General features: G+C 51.7%; 2 protein-coding genes across 2 annotated transcripts in view; one reads left to right on the top strand and one right to left on the bottom strand.

The window, feature by feature from the left end:
- The window catches only part of LOC128269363 (arfGAP with SH3 domain, ANK repeat and PH domain-containing protein), an 8,550-nt gene extending 1,000 nt beyond the window's left edge, over positions 1–7,550 (bottom strand). The window contains exons 1-15 of the mRNA XM_053006808.1: positions 7,425–7,550; positions 5,365–5,437; positions 5,148–5,293; positions 4,823–5,077; positions 4,660–4,745; positions 3,827–4,263; positions 3,317–3,755; positions 3,067–3,247; positions 2,688–2,987; positions 2,075–2,606; positions 1,538–1,999; positions 1,366–1,464; positions 1,219–1,292; positions 892–1,119; positions 1–823 (exon numbers count right to left, since the gene is read on the bottom strand). The exon at positions 1–823 is cut by the window's left edge and continues 1,000 nt beyond it. Coding sequence (XP_052862768.1) covers positions 623–823; positions 892–1,119; positions 1,219–1,292; positions 1,366–1,464; positions 1,538–1,999; positions 2,075–2,606; positions 2,688–2,987; positions 3,067–3,247; positions 3,317–3,755; positions 3,827–4,263; positions 4,660–4,745; positions 4,823–5,077; positions 5,148–5,293; positions 5,365–5,437; positions 7,425–7,550 — 3,639 coding nt within the window. The 3' untranslated portion in view covers positions 1–622. The remainder of the gene's footprint in view (positions 824–891; positions 1,120–1,218; positions 1,293–1,365; positions 1,465–1,537; positions 2,000–2,074; positions 2,607–2,687; positions 2,988–3,066; positions 3,248–3,316; positions 3,756–3,826; positions 4,264–4,659; positions 4,746–4,822; positions 5,078–5,147; positions 5,294–5,364; positions 5,438–7,424) is intronic.
- A 3,317-nt stretch (positions 7,551–10,867) lies between these two features.
- On the top strand, positions 10,868–15,166 carry LOC128275178 (E3 ubiquitin-protein ligase ZNF598). The gene is made up of 6 exons (XM_053013595.1): positions 10,868–11,437; positions 11,509–11,654; positions 11,937–12,248; positions 12,319–14,155; positions 14,216–14,413; positions 14,495–15,166. The coding sequence occupies exons 1-6, from the start codon at positions 11,225–11,227 to the stop codon at positions 14,729–14,731; spliced, it is 2,943 nt and encodes a 980-aa protein (XP_052869555.1). The 5' UTR covers positions 10,868–11,224; the 3' UTR covers positions 14,732–15,166.
- Positions 15,167–15,181: the final 15 nt, after the last annotated feature.

The raw sequence follows: 15,181 nt of genomic DNA, 5'->3' as shown, positions 1-15,181 counted from the left end.
CCATCGAGTTGTGGCAACTTTGAACCCGATCTCGGTCACTCTCTGCCCGGAAAGGAAAGATTAGTCAGCGTCTCGGGGGACACTGAGACACGGCTTTGCGCGCGCGAATGAAACGAATATTTAAAAGGAACGAATACGCGTTCGCAACTAACTAACTAGCCGCCCTAGCCAACGTTTCCGCGCGGCTGGACCGGACATACTCACAACGCAATAAATAGTAGAAGCAATGGAAGAAACACTTGTCTCCGCGCTGTGCCCTCCCTGAAGGACCGTGTGTGTGTGTGTGTAGGAACCACACTGGACGTCAATGTTTATGTGTGTTTTACGCAATGTAATGGAATAAATTAATCGTGAGTATACGATGCGATGCATATAATGCACATAGTTTTTGTTTGTTGTTATCTGTTCCGTCCGGATATCCTAAAATAATGCGCACACCACACCACAACCAACTTTGGTCGTCGAGAGACTAGGAACAGTGATTTCCTCTCTGTCAGTTCGTAGCGAAATGTAGCCGTTTCTTCGTTTGACCATCCGACCTTGATGCTGTACCTTTTCTGTAACTGTTCTGTCGCCCCTATAAATGCTCTCTCACGATCGTTCTTCTCCGTGGTGGCTCTTCCTAGTCGGTTATCATCTGCACGAAGCTCACCGGGAACATGCCCCGCCGCGTACTGTCGCCTTCGATCTGTCCCTCCATCCAGTTCTCGTCGTCCGTCCGCTCGTTGAGCACAATCAAAATTTCGCCCTCCTTGAACTCGAGCTCATCGTCGTTATCGGCATTGCAGTCGTACAGCGCTCGGCATCGTCGTATTCCGCCAGCCTGCAGTGTGAAAAGCGGTGCCATTAGTTACCAGCCCGGACACGTGCAATACCAATGCAACCACTCACGAAGCTTCTGCTGGACAGGTTAAAGGAATCCATTCCGGTGGACGAAGCACCGCCACTGGTGTCGTTCCGGCTAAAACTGCTACTGCTGGTCGAATCGATATTGGCCCCGGACGACGAAGCGACCGAGTGGTCCAAACTCTTTCCTGCCGTTCCGGACGTATCGAAATCGATATATCCACCTCCGGTACCATCGGCACGGTAGGCCGCCGCCGGAACTGGTCCTTTTGCCTTTTTTATTTAGCATGCAACATGGAATGGGGACAAAGGGGGAACGCAAAAACCGTTAGCATTTTGCTGACGACCATCGCACACCGTGGACCACCTTACCTTTCGTCGCATTACAATGGCCTCATCCATGGAAGATAAGCTTTCGTTCGATTGTCCGTTTGATAAAGATTTATCTAAAAAGTTGGAAAAGGGATACGCGCGATTACAACACAACATAATCTACACTCCGCGCGTTCTGACGCTCACCTGCGCTGGCAGTAGTTGGTATCGGTTGCTTTGGCCGATTGGTGACCGGTTTCAGTTGCGGAATTTCGCCGGCAGGAGGAAGCACGAGTTTGGCACCAGCTAAACGGGGTTAACAAAAGGATTACACAACAAGCTCTCTCGGTATGCGGTATCAGTTGCGTTGCGGCCTTACCTAAATTGCGCCCTAACGATTCGCCACTAGGGGACCGCTTGTGACCGCCGGTGAATGTGCTCAAGAAGTTCGGGTCGCGTCCCACGACGACGGCCGCGCCGCTACCGCCGACACCGACGCCGACGCCACTTGTGGTCGACGATAACGACGTGTACGGTTCGTAACGGTCGAATATTTTGTTGTCAAAGTGCAACTGAGCTTGGATCGATTTGGTTGACCCACCACGCAGTTCACCAGCGTGCAGGCCGCCGCCGCTCAGTGCACCCGCTGGATCCGATCCTCTCAGGTGCGGCAGTGTGCTGTACATGTCCGGGTGATGGTGATGGTTGCCGTGTAGCATATGCTGTGACGGTACACCGAACATGTCACCTTCCATATTTTGCGAATGCCGAGGAGCATGGGGCAAAGTGCCGTAGGTGGTTGGTGGTGGTGCCGGAGCCGTTCGTTTCTTCAACGAATTCACTGTAAACGGAAGCAGCGCGTAATGATTAATGTGATGAGTAGAGCGGTGGGAGGAACTAGCCAAGCATGGCGTACCGGAAGAAGGTTTCTTTGCTTGGGCCGCCGCGAACGCTGCCACACAATTGGGGCCACCGCCCGCAGCAACAGCCGCGACAGTTCCCGATCCGGCGGATCGTAAAACGCCACCGCCACCGGTCGAACTGCTGGAATTGGGACTAGAGCCAATGCCGATACCGGAGCTCGAGCTGGCACCCGTACCGACACCACCTGCGTAGTGTGACGAGGAGAATACTGAGGCAGCACTGTACTGCTTCGGACTAGTGCCGGACGATGGAATCGGTATTTGGCGCTGATCACGCGCTGCGTTCGGATTACAACTGGAGCTCGGGCTGGAACCACTTTGGATCGAGTCGCAGGTCGAGGAACGGGATCGCAGCGCAACCGGTGAGTCGCCACCCACAAAGCTTGGTGGCCGCGAGCGAGACTTTCGCTCGTCCATCATGACCGTATCGTCGTCGGAGAAATCGGTCGAACCATCGTCATGAATGTTCCAATCCGTGTTGATGTGATCGAAGGCGCTCTTTTCCCTCTTCATGGCATGTTCAATCTGTGGGAACAGAATGGGGTGCGCGGGGTTAAAACGGGGGATCGCGGTGATCGTGCGATCGCACCTGCCATTCGCACTTACCAATTCTTTGCACGCCTCGTGACCCATTTCTTTGGCAATGTCCAGCGCTAGTTTGTTCTGCGAGTTGCGAATGTCGCAGTCGCAGCCGGAGCGTAGCAGCAGCTTCATGCACTCGCGCCGATCGTGCAGGGCGCACAGATGCAGCGCAGTATTTTTGCCCGTTACATCCATCGGTCCGGGGGAATTCGTTTGCTTGTTCAACCCTTGCGCCGTCATGTTTTGTATGAGGAAATCGACAATGTGCAACGTCGAACCCATCTCACGGAGAACCCCCAGGTGGAGTGCCGTTTCGCCGGAATCCTGTGAACCGAGAGCCCGGAGGTCAAGTATCAATCGAAGCACAGTGTTTGGCTGCACAGCGGCGCAAACCGCATCTTACCGACGAGGGTAGAACGCAGGTGAGATCGGCACCTTCCGCCCAAACTTGCAGTAACTGGCTGAGATCGGCATTGATGACGGCCTGCTCTAAATCACTCCGAAGATCGCGATCGTCGGCACAGGTTCGCATAACGTACCGCTTCGCGACATACTTGGCGCGAATGAAATCGTATCGCTCTTCCCTGTACGAAAATGACAAAAAATAACGCATGACACGGTACACGTTCGATCCAACTCATATCAACACTTACATCGAGCTTTCCGGCAACAGTTTTCCCTGGCCGGCCAACGTAGCTTCCATGACCTCGTTCAGTGCGTTGTTGCCCATCGCGCGCGCCACCAGCAGCTGAGCTGTCGTCAGATTATCGAGCGTTAGGCTCTGTATCCGCGAGTGGTGCACGCCAAGATCCCGGTGCACACCGGAACACTGGATGCACACGAGGATACCAAAGTTCAGGCTGATCCACGTCACGTCGTTCTTCGAGCCACAGTCGCAGCACTGATCGTTCCCCGGCAGGTTCTGTATGTGCTTGATGACGGTCTTTTGTAGCTCGATCAAACTGGGGCTCATCTGCGGGTTGGCATGCTGGAATGCTTTGGCCAGTGCTTTCTCCTTGCAGTTCACCAACACCGACATCCATGCCTTTTGGTCACCTTCATCTTCCGCTTGGAAGTGATATGATCGATTGTCTGCAAAGCACCACGAGAAGGGACTTGTTAGTGGACACCACAAGTGGACAGTCTCAGCAAACCAAACTTACAGCTTATTAGATCGAAACCCTTCTTATCGTCCGCCAACGGTTTGATTTGGCACGTCAGCAGATTCACGCGGGTCGGTGCCTTCGTTTCGTCCGCGTGGCAAATGTCCAGAAAGCCGTCCGCCGTCACGCGGCACCGCCGCTTCTGCCAAACGCGCCGCACCTTTCCTTCGCTCTTCTTCAACAAGTGGCCGCTGCGCGTGATGCCGTGATTTTTATCACCCTGCAGCTGATGCAGCGAGTAACCGGCCGCACCCTTGTCACCGGGCGGCACATTCTCCACCCGATCGAAGTCGGGCGTCGACCGGAGCAGGGTCCGCAGTTCGAGCAGTTTCCGCCGTTCCTCGTCCTGCTTGTGGCGGATCGTTTGCAGCTTCACACTCAGCTCCTCGATGTACGTCCCGAAGTGTGCGATTGTCTTCAGTCCATCCTTAAAGTAGCTGCGAACGGGGTGCGAAAAAAGGCAGGTAGGTCACAATTAGTCACCGGTTCGCGGCGACTCCTCTACCACCACGCGGTAAATCGCACCACTGTAGGCCACTGTAGGCAACGCCATAAGCCACACCGTTCACCTCGTTGCCCATGTGCATTACGCTCATGGTGCTTGCTTGTGCTTGTGCACTATACTGGCCGCGGAAATCCCAACGTGCAACGCCACTCCGTTTCTGTTATCGTAATCACGTCGGCTCCCCCGCGCCCCAGGGGCCAGATTGATAAAGGTATTTGATATCGGCACGGATATCGGACTGCGCAAGGGCGCATTAAAAGTGTACCAAAGCTAAATTCTTCGTTCCTCCAGTGCAGAGGCCAATAACGGGAACACGGCGCAAACTTACTTGTTTTGAGCATGATAATATTCCACCAAGTGTTGCAACAGTTCGATGCCTTTTTTGGTTTTGATTTCATTGAATTTGATGAGATACTAAAATGGAACACAGACAACGGGAACGCGTTAGTTATCGGCAACCAAGGACAGCACCCTTTCAACTCGCCCCTTACCTCGCACATTTGCAGCTGAAACACGCGCCGCTCCTTTTCGATTTCGTCCGCAATCTCCGCAGGTGTCACTTCTGACCGCATCATGCCCACCTCTTTGGCAAGGGCTTTCTTTTCCTTCTCGATCTTCATCAGCTTGGAGTCATAATCTTTGGCAGCCTTGTCAAACGGTCGCTTCATCTCGCCCTTCATGCCGCGCAGCTCCGACTTGAGCAGCGAGTCCACCGGGAACATTACGATATTGTTGATATTTTGCATCTGCCGGACGGAATGGAATCAGTTAAGGGCAAACAATATGGGTGGCGCAATGTGGCCAGGCGAAGCTTACCAGTGTTTTCATTAGCGCACTGAGCTCTTTGGTAACGACGGAAAACTTCAGGAATGCTGCACCGATATCCGGTTCCTCCTTCGACAGTGCGACTGACCCAAGCCGTTCCAGCGCCCGCACCAGACACATCTCGTTGTCCACATGAGCTAGAAACGGAGATGGGAACCGCGCGAAAGTTCACAACACCGCCATGCAACGAGACCTCTCAGTTACTTACTGTTGCCCGAGTTGTGTATAGCTTTGACAGCCTTTTTCAATTTCGTCAATCCCTCCCGATCGAAGTCTAGCGTCTGCGGGAGATTAAATGGAGGGAATGGAGATCCCGATTAAACTTTCCGTCGAACAGATTTCAGTCTTTCGTTTCGGTTTGCTTTTATTAATCATTTACGTTCTCTTCTGCAATCATTCCGGTAGATTGTGTACCCGCCTCCGATAAGAAACGTCGTACGATAAAAGAATACGCAGAAATTTACATTGTCAGACCCCTGTAGTGATAAGGATGTGCCACTGCAGGCATCCCCTCCAGAGACCGGACATAGGGGAGGGGGTCAGAATTGTGAAATACGACGATCACAGGGATCCGAGGCTGATCGAAGAGACACTTGACCGTAAGTAGACATAATTTGTCTATCGGTATCAATGAAACGGTAGTTTCAACAGGCATGTTTGAGTTGGCACGTTCCGAGGGCATTGTTTTTTTTTTGCTTTCCGTTCGTCATCAGCATCTTTCCTAGGTCACGGAGTGGCGCGGTATCAGGTTTCGGGTTTTTTCTGTGTGCACCTTTTTCAAAACATGACAAAAGCCCACCAACAGCAGCTGCTGCTGCTGCCGCATGCCAATGGCAGCCCCAGCAGCAGCAGCAGCATAGGAGAAACCAGTTCCGTACGCCGGGTACACGAAACCCTGTTGATTCATTAAACGATAGAGAGTGCAAGGGATATACTCGGGGGCCTTTGCAACGGGCCATGGCCGGCACATACTGCGCGCGCTAGGCTAGGAACAGGACTGGTTATCGAATGGAGGTTTTCTATAAATACATCATGCTGTTATCGATGCTTCAAATTATTCGACATGACCCAATGCAACTGGCAACCCCACAGGCGATCGTCTGTGTTTAAGTTTTATAATAAAAATGGCCCAGCCCGCCGTTTGCACGTCCAAACCGCACTCGTCCATTGCGCGCACGTAGCCCTCGGGTGATTCCCTTATATGGCTCACCGATGGTACGACCGTTTCGGTGGTCCCCGGTACCCCCCAACGGGAGCACCGCTAATTATTAATTCAAATTTTATTAATTCCATACGCCTCCTCTTGCGACTCAAATCATCGCCGTGCTGGATAGTTTAATGCAACACGATCAACGTTAAGAGGTTCAAGTGTGTAGAGGCTGTCATCATCTCAAAGTATCATTGTTCAGCCAGGCCCGGACAGTGCACGCAACGACGAAGACGGGCGCTACAAGATGCGTCGTCGTCGTCGTCAGCAGTCGCGTAATTACGCAAATGATACGAGAATTGAATTCACCTTCGACGGTTCTTGCGGCGAATCAGAGCAACCAAATAAATAGCGATAAAAGTCGTGCGGGGAGCGCATCTTGGAGTCATCACGAGTTCATAGTCTGCTAGATGATGCAATGGTTCTCGGTGCAGAAGAGACGGGATTGCCCGTGGGATCATCTGTCTGTAACGAGGTTGGGGGGGTGCACCGCATGGTGTGACCTTGCGGATCGATTTCGAAAACAGCCAGCTCTGCCAGCTTTCTGCACACAGTGACGTGCGTAAGATAGCGTGTGACCTTCTCACAACGTCAAGCATACGCTGCTCTTCTCCTGCTGATCTGACGAGCCACGTAAGAGCAATAAAAGCAATCAATATCCAAGTTAGCGCTAGGTACAATGTAGCGCGACGCCTCGCCGAAGAGACACCATTGTGATCTGGCCCGTTAGGGGAAGGGGGGACACCACCAACGACGACGACGACGATCCGGCGGAAATAGACATGTTCATATAAGGCTCTGGAATGTCGTGGTTCTCTCTTCAACGTGTTCTGCGTTTGACTATGCACGCGCAAGGTAAAGTGATTCAAACGCTCGCTCGATGGCCAGTAGGCCATGATGGGGCGTAAACAACGCCCGCTGGTGAATGGCGGAAGATTGAGAGAGCGATATTGAATTTCGTGTACGATCGTAGTCACCGGCGACCAGCCGGGGACGGAAGGATTGATCGCCGCTTGGCCGGAACTGATACCGATGACGGCATCGACTCCGTGCAAACTTACCTCCTCTAACGCGGCAATAGTTTGTCGGCACTGTGCCATCCGTGACACGAAGGTAGACGTCGTCGGGGAGTTGTAGTCCTCCCTCGTTTCCTCCAGAAACTCCCCAACACCGATTAGTTCCGGCATGGTTTCGGCTGGTGTTTGTGTGCGGCAAAATTTGTCAGATTCTGATTTATGTAGTTATCGCGTATCTTACGCGAGACAATCGGCGCCGATGGACCAGAGCGCGCGCTCCCGTCGGGGTCACGGTTGCTTGATCGGTCGGTTGCTGTGTGGTAAAGTGTGTGGACCCTCTGGCAGAGCTCACACGCCCTTCAATCTCTCTCTCTCGCTCTCTTTCTCTCGGCACCGTTTTAAGCCTGGCTGGGCCGACCTTGTCTCGGTGATGTGATGTGGGGTAGGCTTTTAAACACGAAACTGTGCATTTCTACGAGGCAGGACCGTTCTGCCAACGTTGAAACTGCGATATCACAAAGTTCGATCACCATACCACACTAAAGAGGACGAAGGACGATCCGAGCTGCGATATTACTTCACATCCCCATAGTACGACGGAGCCTTGCGTCGCAGGCTGCGATTGGATCCTGCGCCCAGTAGCAGCAGCAGCAGCGAACGGCAACGATCCTTTTGATGGTTACTTTGATTTCCGTTATCGGCCTTCTTTTCACTTTCACTGCCTGTCACTAACCCCACACACACACTCTTTCTCTTTTTCTCTGCACTACACCGGGCAATGGTGGCTGACGTCGTCGGTATGTTCCATAATATCTAAAAATACACTTTCCACATTTTCCACGCTATTTATACGCCTCCTGCGGGCCGGGGTTTTCCTTTCTGACACCTTGCACTCCGACCGATGATAACCTTAGCCTATCCCAGGGAGGTTGCCGCGCCGGAGTGTATATTAAACATTGAATTTCACTTATGCCACCACGTATTCGTACACTCGCAGAGAGGGCAGAGAAAAAGACGTTGCTTTGAGTTTGCAGCGCGCGTCAGCTGTAATGAAATAATGTGACAAACTATATCATTGGTTTTGGTGGCCACCAATCGGACACTGGTTGGGTTTTTCGGCAAGTCATAGTTTACGCGGCACCACTTCAACTACTTGTTCACTACCGTTCACAGGAGTTCGCCAGTAAAGCTTACTTAGATCATCGTTCCCTTGGTAACGTAACGCTAAAAGGCTGCTGAGAATATGAAGAACTTTAATTTAGGAAGCTTGCGGAACACCACCGAGCCACAGATCATCAGCTGGGATGGAAAAGCATACACAAGCAAAAAAGAGCCCCACAAGAAATAGGGAGTGTTTGAGAGTAATGAGTCAGGCGCGCTACGGAGGGAGAAAAGTGAGAGAAAGAGAGAAAGTGAGCCATAAAAGGATGAAACGGAACAGGATAGAATTTTCCTTGTCACCACCCGTGCTGGAACGCTGGAACCATTTTTTCAATCAACTATTAATCGTAAGCATTCTGCTCGCAAATAGTAACTGAACCAATCGATCGCCATTCTCTTCCCTATCTTGCCATCATCCAGCGAAAAAGCTGTGCCATGAAACTTCGGGTGTTGCATTCCGCTGATGTTAAAATTGTGATAAGATGGTTTAGATGCGCACTTTCAATTGCATTACATTACGATAGCACTCCTTCTTACTACGCACCGTGCTGAAGGCAACGCGACAGACAAATCAAGATGAATCAAGGTGCGCCACACTGAACACGGACTATTGCCACTTTTCCATCCTGGCAGATGATTTAATGTGAAGAAACAGCAGAACAGACCGAAGAATCGGCTGCAGAAACATATCACCCAACGCAGGCTTTGCGACGGTGAAAGCGATTCCGCCTGACGATTCAGAACATTGCATTGCTATTAATACGCGCACGGCCCCGTCGGGCGGCGGAGCATCAGCGACATCGGAATCGGATTCTTACGCTCATATGAACACCATTTTGCTTATCGTGTCACCAATTTGCATTCTTCACGTATTTACTGGGCACGGGCACATTCACACGCTCCGTGTTGTCACCCTGGAAAGCTGTTCGATTTGCAACTGGACGACTCGCGGAGCATACTAAACTTTGGTCGCTTTCTTGCAATCCTAGCTCGCGCAAACAGTGATGCCAAACTAGCTCCTTCGACCGTCACACACATGTGATATGTGACTTAATCCTGTTTTTAATGCCCAACATGGAACAGATCACGGCGATCCGTGTAATAGCATAGATTTGGGATTTTTTCGACCTATTGTTAGAATTATATTCGGTTGCTTTGATGGTTTAGAACGTTTTTGTAGCGTACGATAATGCACTATCGAAATTGTTGGCAACGCTGCTTAATGTCCGCCAAATACGCGAGCAGCTAAGGAGCAAGTGAGAGAGAGAGAGAAAGGGCGAAACTGCGCGACCCGAACAAAATGGTAACTCAGTTTCTCCATACTGAGAAGAAAAATTTCACGGCGAATTGTTTTCTCGCCAAGGGGCAGAAGGAAAGAGCGATAGCCAGCAATATTTTATGTCTCTTTCACGCTAATAGAGCGTCCAGTCCGCCACTCAAACTGTTAGAAGAAATTTTCAACAGTTAGGCCGAAGCGTAGAATAAGATACGACGCTAAAGAATTGAAGACGCATCAACGATGTAAAAATAGTGTTTAATAGTTAATTTTCAGCAGTTGCTTATTTCGGTAAGTAAATTTAAGCATCGGGAAGCATTTCTCGATAAGTATTTAGTTCTAAATCGTGAAAGTGCACCGCATTTGTTTACATTTTTAGCCGACCAGTCATCCTGCCATTGAATGCCAGCAACGCAGCGAAGCCAGCGAACGATGCAATTACGATGCAGCGGATGATAAACGATGCTTGGAAACCTGCGATATAGTGGTAAACTTAGACATAGAGTGTAGCAAAGTGCATGGCGGAAGCCAAAAAGTTGAAAAATTGTTAAGTTGTGATACTGAATAAATGAAACATTTTGTTTACAACAGCGAACGATCTGACAGTTCAATGTGAGGAAGAGGAGAGAAAGAAAGAAAAAATAGAAATATAGAGGGGAAAAGCGCTCACGGGCTCTCCAATCTTTTTGCGTTAAGAGCAGCGTTTTTACGTTAAGAGGCGAGTTCTCAGTATGGGGATTACGTTAAGAGGTGTAGATCTCAGTCTCTTAACGCAATCCTGGCCATAGTGAGAGGGGTGGTCTCGCCGGTTGAGATCTGCGATTAAAAAAATGAAAAATTGAGTGAATTTTTCGTTCGGGGAAGCAAAGTAACTCACGGGATCGGGGCACTCAGCAGTTTTCCAACGCTGTCCAACTTCCACGCAACTGTCATTGCGGAAGGGTGCCGCGCGGAACGAAAAAAAAAACGGGAGAATCCAGCTGTCAGTTTGTTCCGTTCGAGTGTCTGTCTTTTTCGATTGGAAGTGAAGTATCGCGCTGCTCGGGCAGAGGAAATCCGTCTCGTCCAACTAACTATTGCCGATTGTTGCAAAATAATTTCGCTTCAATTGAGGCTGCGCTCTCTAATCAACTAGCATTGCGTTGCTGCAAATCTAACGTTGCGTAAATCTGCATCCTAGCCGCTGTGTCGTCCGATAAGAGAACCGTTTTGACTGCCCCTAGAAACCGAACGTCGTCGTTGTCGCGTACGTGTCTCGTTCCATTTCCTGTCGTCGTAACCTCACCGTGCTTTCTCCGCTGCAAGCACACGGTTGGAAATTAGCGAGCGATTCGTCCTACGGTCTACGGTTCCCACTGCAGCAGTTGCCACGAATCCCCGAGGGCCAAGAATCGGAAGTCGGACAAACATGGCCAGCAATCGGCAGCGCTCTGTACCGCAGGAAAGGCCCACTAGCGAATCCGAAGCGGCGGCCGAGACTCTGTGTGTGGTCTGCTTCAAGCCAATCGTCTTCTTTGCGATCGGCGAATGTGACCATCTCTGTTGCTACGAGTGTTCCACGCGGATACGCGTACTGTGTCGCCAAAATGATTGTCCCATCTGCCGCCGTGATCTGTCAAAGGTATGAAGGCACGCGCGCCCCCCACACTGCGGCCCCCGCATTTCTATGTTCGTTCGTCTTATCTTTTTTAGGTTATATTTTGCAAAGTGCTCATGCCGTACCAGCAGCTGGAGACGAAGAACCGTTCCGGGTTGTACGACAAAAAGTATCGCATCTGCTTTACCGAGTTGGAGGTACAGCAAGCGTTTTTCGATCTTCTGGACAACAAATGCCCGCGGTAAGCGCCGAGCTCGGGTCACACAGGGGTCTCTGGCTTTCGCTCTGGCTTCGTGATGCGCGCGCATGTCTAGTGCACGCGCAAAGACCGTCGGTCGGAAGAGCTGCCAACACTGCGAAAAGATGATGCACCATCTATCGTCATTTAACGGGGGCAATTTGCATTGGCGCGATTTTGCGCGAATGCACACGGATCGAGCGTGCCGTTTGCGCATTCTGCGCAGTGCGCATGCAAAATGTTCTCCAAGCACGAGCTTACCGTTTCGTACGAACTAATTTCCAGGTGTGACGAAAAGAATTTTCCCAAATTTGAGCTGCTGCGGGAACATGTCCGGAAGAAGCACGAAATGTTTTACTGCGACATATGCACTGAGCATCTGAAGGTGTTCTCTTCGGAACGGCGCTGCTACAATCGCCAGGAGCTGGCGCTCCACCGGCGTAAGGGTGACCCGGACAAGGTCGGTCATCGGGGTCACCCGCTGTGCGAGTACTGCGATACTCGCTTTCTGGACAAGGACGAACTGTTCCGTCATCTGCGCAAGGACCACTTCTTCTGCCACTACTGTGATGCCGATGGGCGAAACTATTTCTACGGGTAAGCATGGCCCCTGTCGCCCCTACGCCTACTTCCGTAGTAACGGTTCATGTGTTGGGGTCAATTGCAGTGACTACACCTCGCTGCGGGAACACTTTCGGTCCGATCACTTCCTCTGTGAGGAAGGTGACTGTGAGCAGGAACAGTTTACGTCGGTGTTTCGATCGGAAATCGATTTGCGGGCCCATCGAGCGACGGCGCACGGTAAAACGATGACCCGGCAGACGAACAAGCAAACCCGTACCCTGGAACTAGAGTTTTCCTATGCACCGCGGCACGCCCCGGCACCGGGAAGCTCGGGAGCTGGCCCCGGTGGAGGGGCCGCTGGTGGTGGTGTGTCTAATAACGGTGGTCCTTCAGGTCGATCACGCGGCGGTGGCAATGGCAGTGGCCGTGGCGGCCGTGGTGATGGCGGCCGAGATGGTACGGGAATGAATCACGATACTCAAAGAGAGTTTGAAATGTTGGTGGAATCGACCCAGCAACAGCAAACAGTACAGCAGCATCCGAAGCGGGTGATCGATGCGACCAGTGAGCAGGACTTTCCATCGTTGGGTGGCACTGCACCGAATCCGGTATTTCGGCCTAACAATGTGTCTATTCGGCAGCGAGTGTACGGGGCAGCCGGTCTAGCTCGAACAAAAGAGAATTTCCCCGCTCTCGGATCGGAAGGCGGAGAGAGCACCGGGCCGACGAGCCTGAACGAAGGGTTTAGCAGCAAAATCACCGCCAGCTCGCTGCTGAAACCGAGCCAACCGTCTAGCAGTGCCGGCCGAGCGGCAGCAGTAGTGGCCGGGGGCACCAGCATGATGATACACGTGTCCAACAGGCCATCGAACAGCGGAACACCGTCCGTTGTGGGGAAACGCAACCAGGCGGACTTTCCCGCTTTGCCCGGTTCCTCGAAGGGGGGCCTGTCGGGAGCGTCGGCGGGTCGTAAAGCTACGGACATGTTTGCCGACATGCCGGACGATCGTGGAGGTGGCAGTGGGATGGTGAATTTGAATGCAATGTCCGCGAAACACCGTGCAATGGCCGACGATTACGTTTCCGTGTCCAGTGTTGTATCAAAAGTAAATACAATAGAGTTGAAAGACACGAAGAATGGTGCGTCGTCTACTCCGATGGCCATACCGAGCGTAAACTCGACCAAAGCCTTCCCGACGTTGGGCGAATCGAGTGTTCCTACAGCGGCCAAGCCTGTATCGTGGGTCACTGGAGCGGCGAAAGCTTCAACAAATGCCAGCGCCTCCGCCAGTGGCAACAGTGCATTGTCCAGCAAGAAAAAGCCTGCTCCGGCACCCAACCTGAAAGACGATGGAGGTTTCGTGAATCTGAATGTATTGACCGGCAAGAAATCGGGCGACAAATGCTCCAAAGCGAAAGACGCCTATGCGAAGGCCGATCTGCGGAACAACAATGCCACCGAGTCGATGCCGAAGAGCAATTCGGGCGGTCTTAAGGATCGCAGTAAAGAACAGCAAAAGCCAACGCCGAAAGTAAACGGCTCCAATGGTGCGCCAACGGCGTCTAATAATAACCCGGCGAGTACTAACAACAGCACCACGCTCAACGCAAAGCGAGACCGTTTGAACAACCGCGGCGGTGACCCCGGAGACGCGGCGCATCCTTCGATCGGGAGCGATTCTTTTCGCTTGGCGCTTGGCAGCAACAATGCGGACTTGGCGCCGCTGGCTGCAGCACCCAAACGCACCCCGCCCGGGTTTGAGAATGTTAATGTCAAGCGTGTGCCAGCACCCCCGCCAGGGTTCGGGCACGCGGTGACGCTGAATTCGGTCGCGCGCAATACCAATCACATGACGTTCATCAACTCCAACGGAGAATCGTACAACATACTACCGTCGTATAGTTACGTTGCGCCATCGAATGCTACCAAACGGAATCATGTACGTAGTAGGCTTTGGTTGCTTCGTTTTACGTTGCCTTTAAAACCGCTCTTTTTCCAGAGTCTGGTCACACAGTTTCAAAGGACACTCAAGAGCCCCGAAGCGTTGGCCGAATTCCGAACCATTTCGCAAATGTTCCGCGACGGTCAGTACAATGCTCCGGCCTACTACGAGCATTGTAAAGCAGCGCTGGGTGATCGTTTCACCGATACCTTTCCGGAACTGATTGCCTTATTGCCAAACATCGCAAAGCAACAGGTAAGTGGGTAGTGTGGCAGTACTTGCACAAAATGGCCCGTAAAGTACATGCGGTGCGTTACCTTACGTTTGACTTTGTAGGAATTGTACTTGGTGTACTGCCAGGACGAAAAAAGTCGTGCTAGACCTGCGGCCAAGGGGAAGGCAACGAGTGCCGTTTCGAAGCTGGAAGTCTGCCAAGTGTGCAAGCAAGTGTTGCTAGGTGACGAGCTAACCGAACACTCTCAAACACACTACATGGAGAACAACTTTCCGAAATTACCTACAAACGCTACGAACGACGAAGGGAAAGTTGGTTCTTCCGCATGGAAGAAATAAAGTGTCACTGTCGTCGTGTGGTGTCGGCCTCGAAGTGTGGCACCGCGAGCGCATCTCTTCGAAATACACACTGATTCGATCGCATCGATCTCCCTTTCCGGCAGATGCCTAGAAATAGCCGATTTTTCACCCAAGACAGTCCAACCGCTGTGCAACCGAAACATGGACACGTTGCCGGTGCTCTGAGTCAAACTCAGTTTTATAATGCGTATGACGACCCCCTTGAACTGCTGACCCCGATGCTTAGTTGAACACACTCTTGCTCATTGACTCTGGAGCCCTATACATGCCCCGCGTGGTAGAGCATATGTAAATACAGGAATTCGTTTTGTGCTTAAATGAACTTACCGCGGCAAAGATCAGTATCGACTTGAAATAGAATTTGTACAAAACATAGTTCTTAACGTGTATGTACATACCAATAAACAGCCAAGCACAGGGAACTGAAAA

Source organism: Anopheles cruzii, chromosome 2 (assembly GCF_943734635.1).
Source record: "Anopheles cruzii chromosome 2, idAnoCruzAS_RS32_06, whole genome shotgun sequence".
NCBI classification, from domain to species: domain Eukaryota; kingdom Metazoa; phylum Arthropoda; class Insecta; order Diptera; family Culicidae; genus Anopheles; species Anopheles cruzii.
Note: the sequence above shows the minus strand (reverse complement) of the source record. Positions and strands in the feature narration are given on the sequence as shown.

Coding starts and splice junctions, on each gene's coding strand:
- LOC128275178 (XM_053013595.1), top strand. CDS start 11,225: ATGGCCAGCAATCGGCAGCGCTCTGTACCGCAGGAAAGGCCCACTAGC. Junction 14,156..14,215: donor ATGCTACCAAACGGAATCAT/GTACGTAGTAGG, acceptor CTCTTTTTCCAG/AGTCTGGTCACACAGTTTCA. Junction 14,414..14,494: donor CAAACATCGCAAAGCAACAG/GTAAGTGGGTAG, acceptor TTGACTTTGTAG/GAATTGTACTTGGTGTACTG.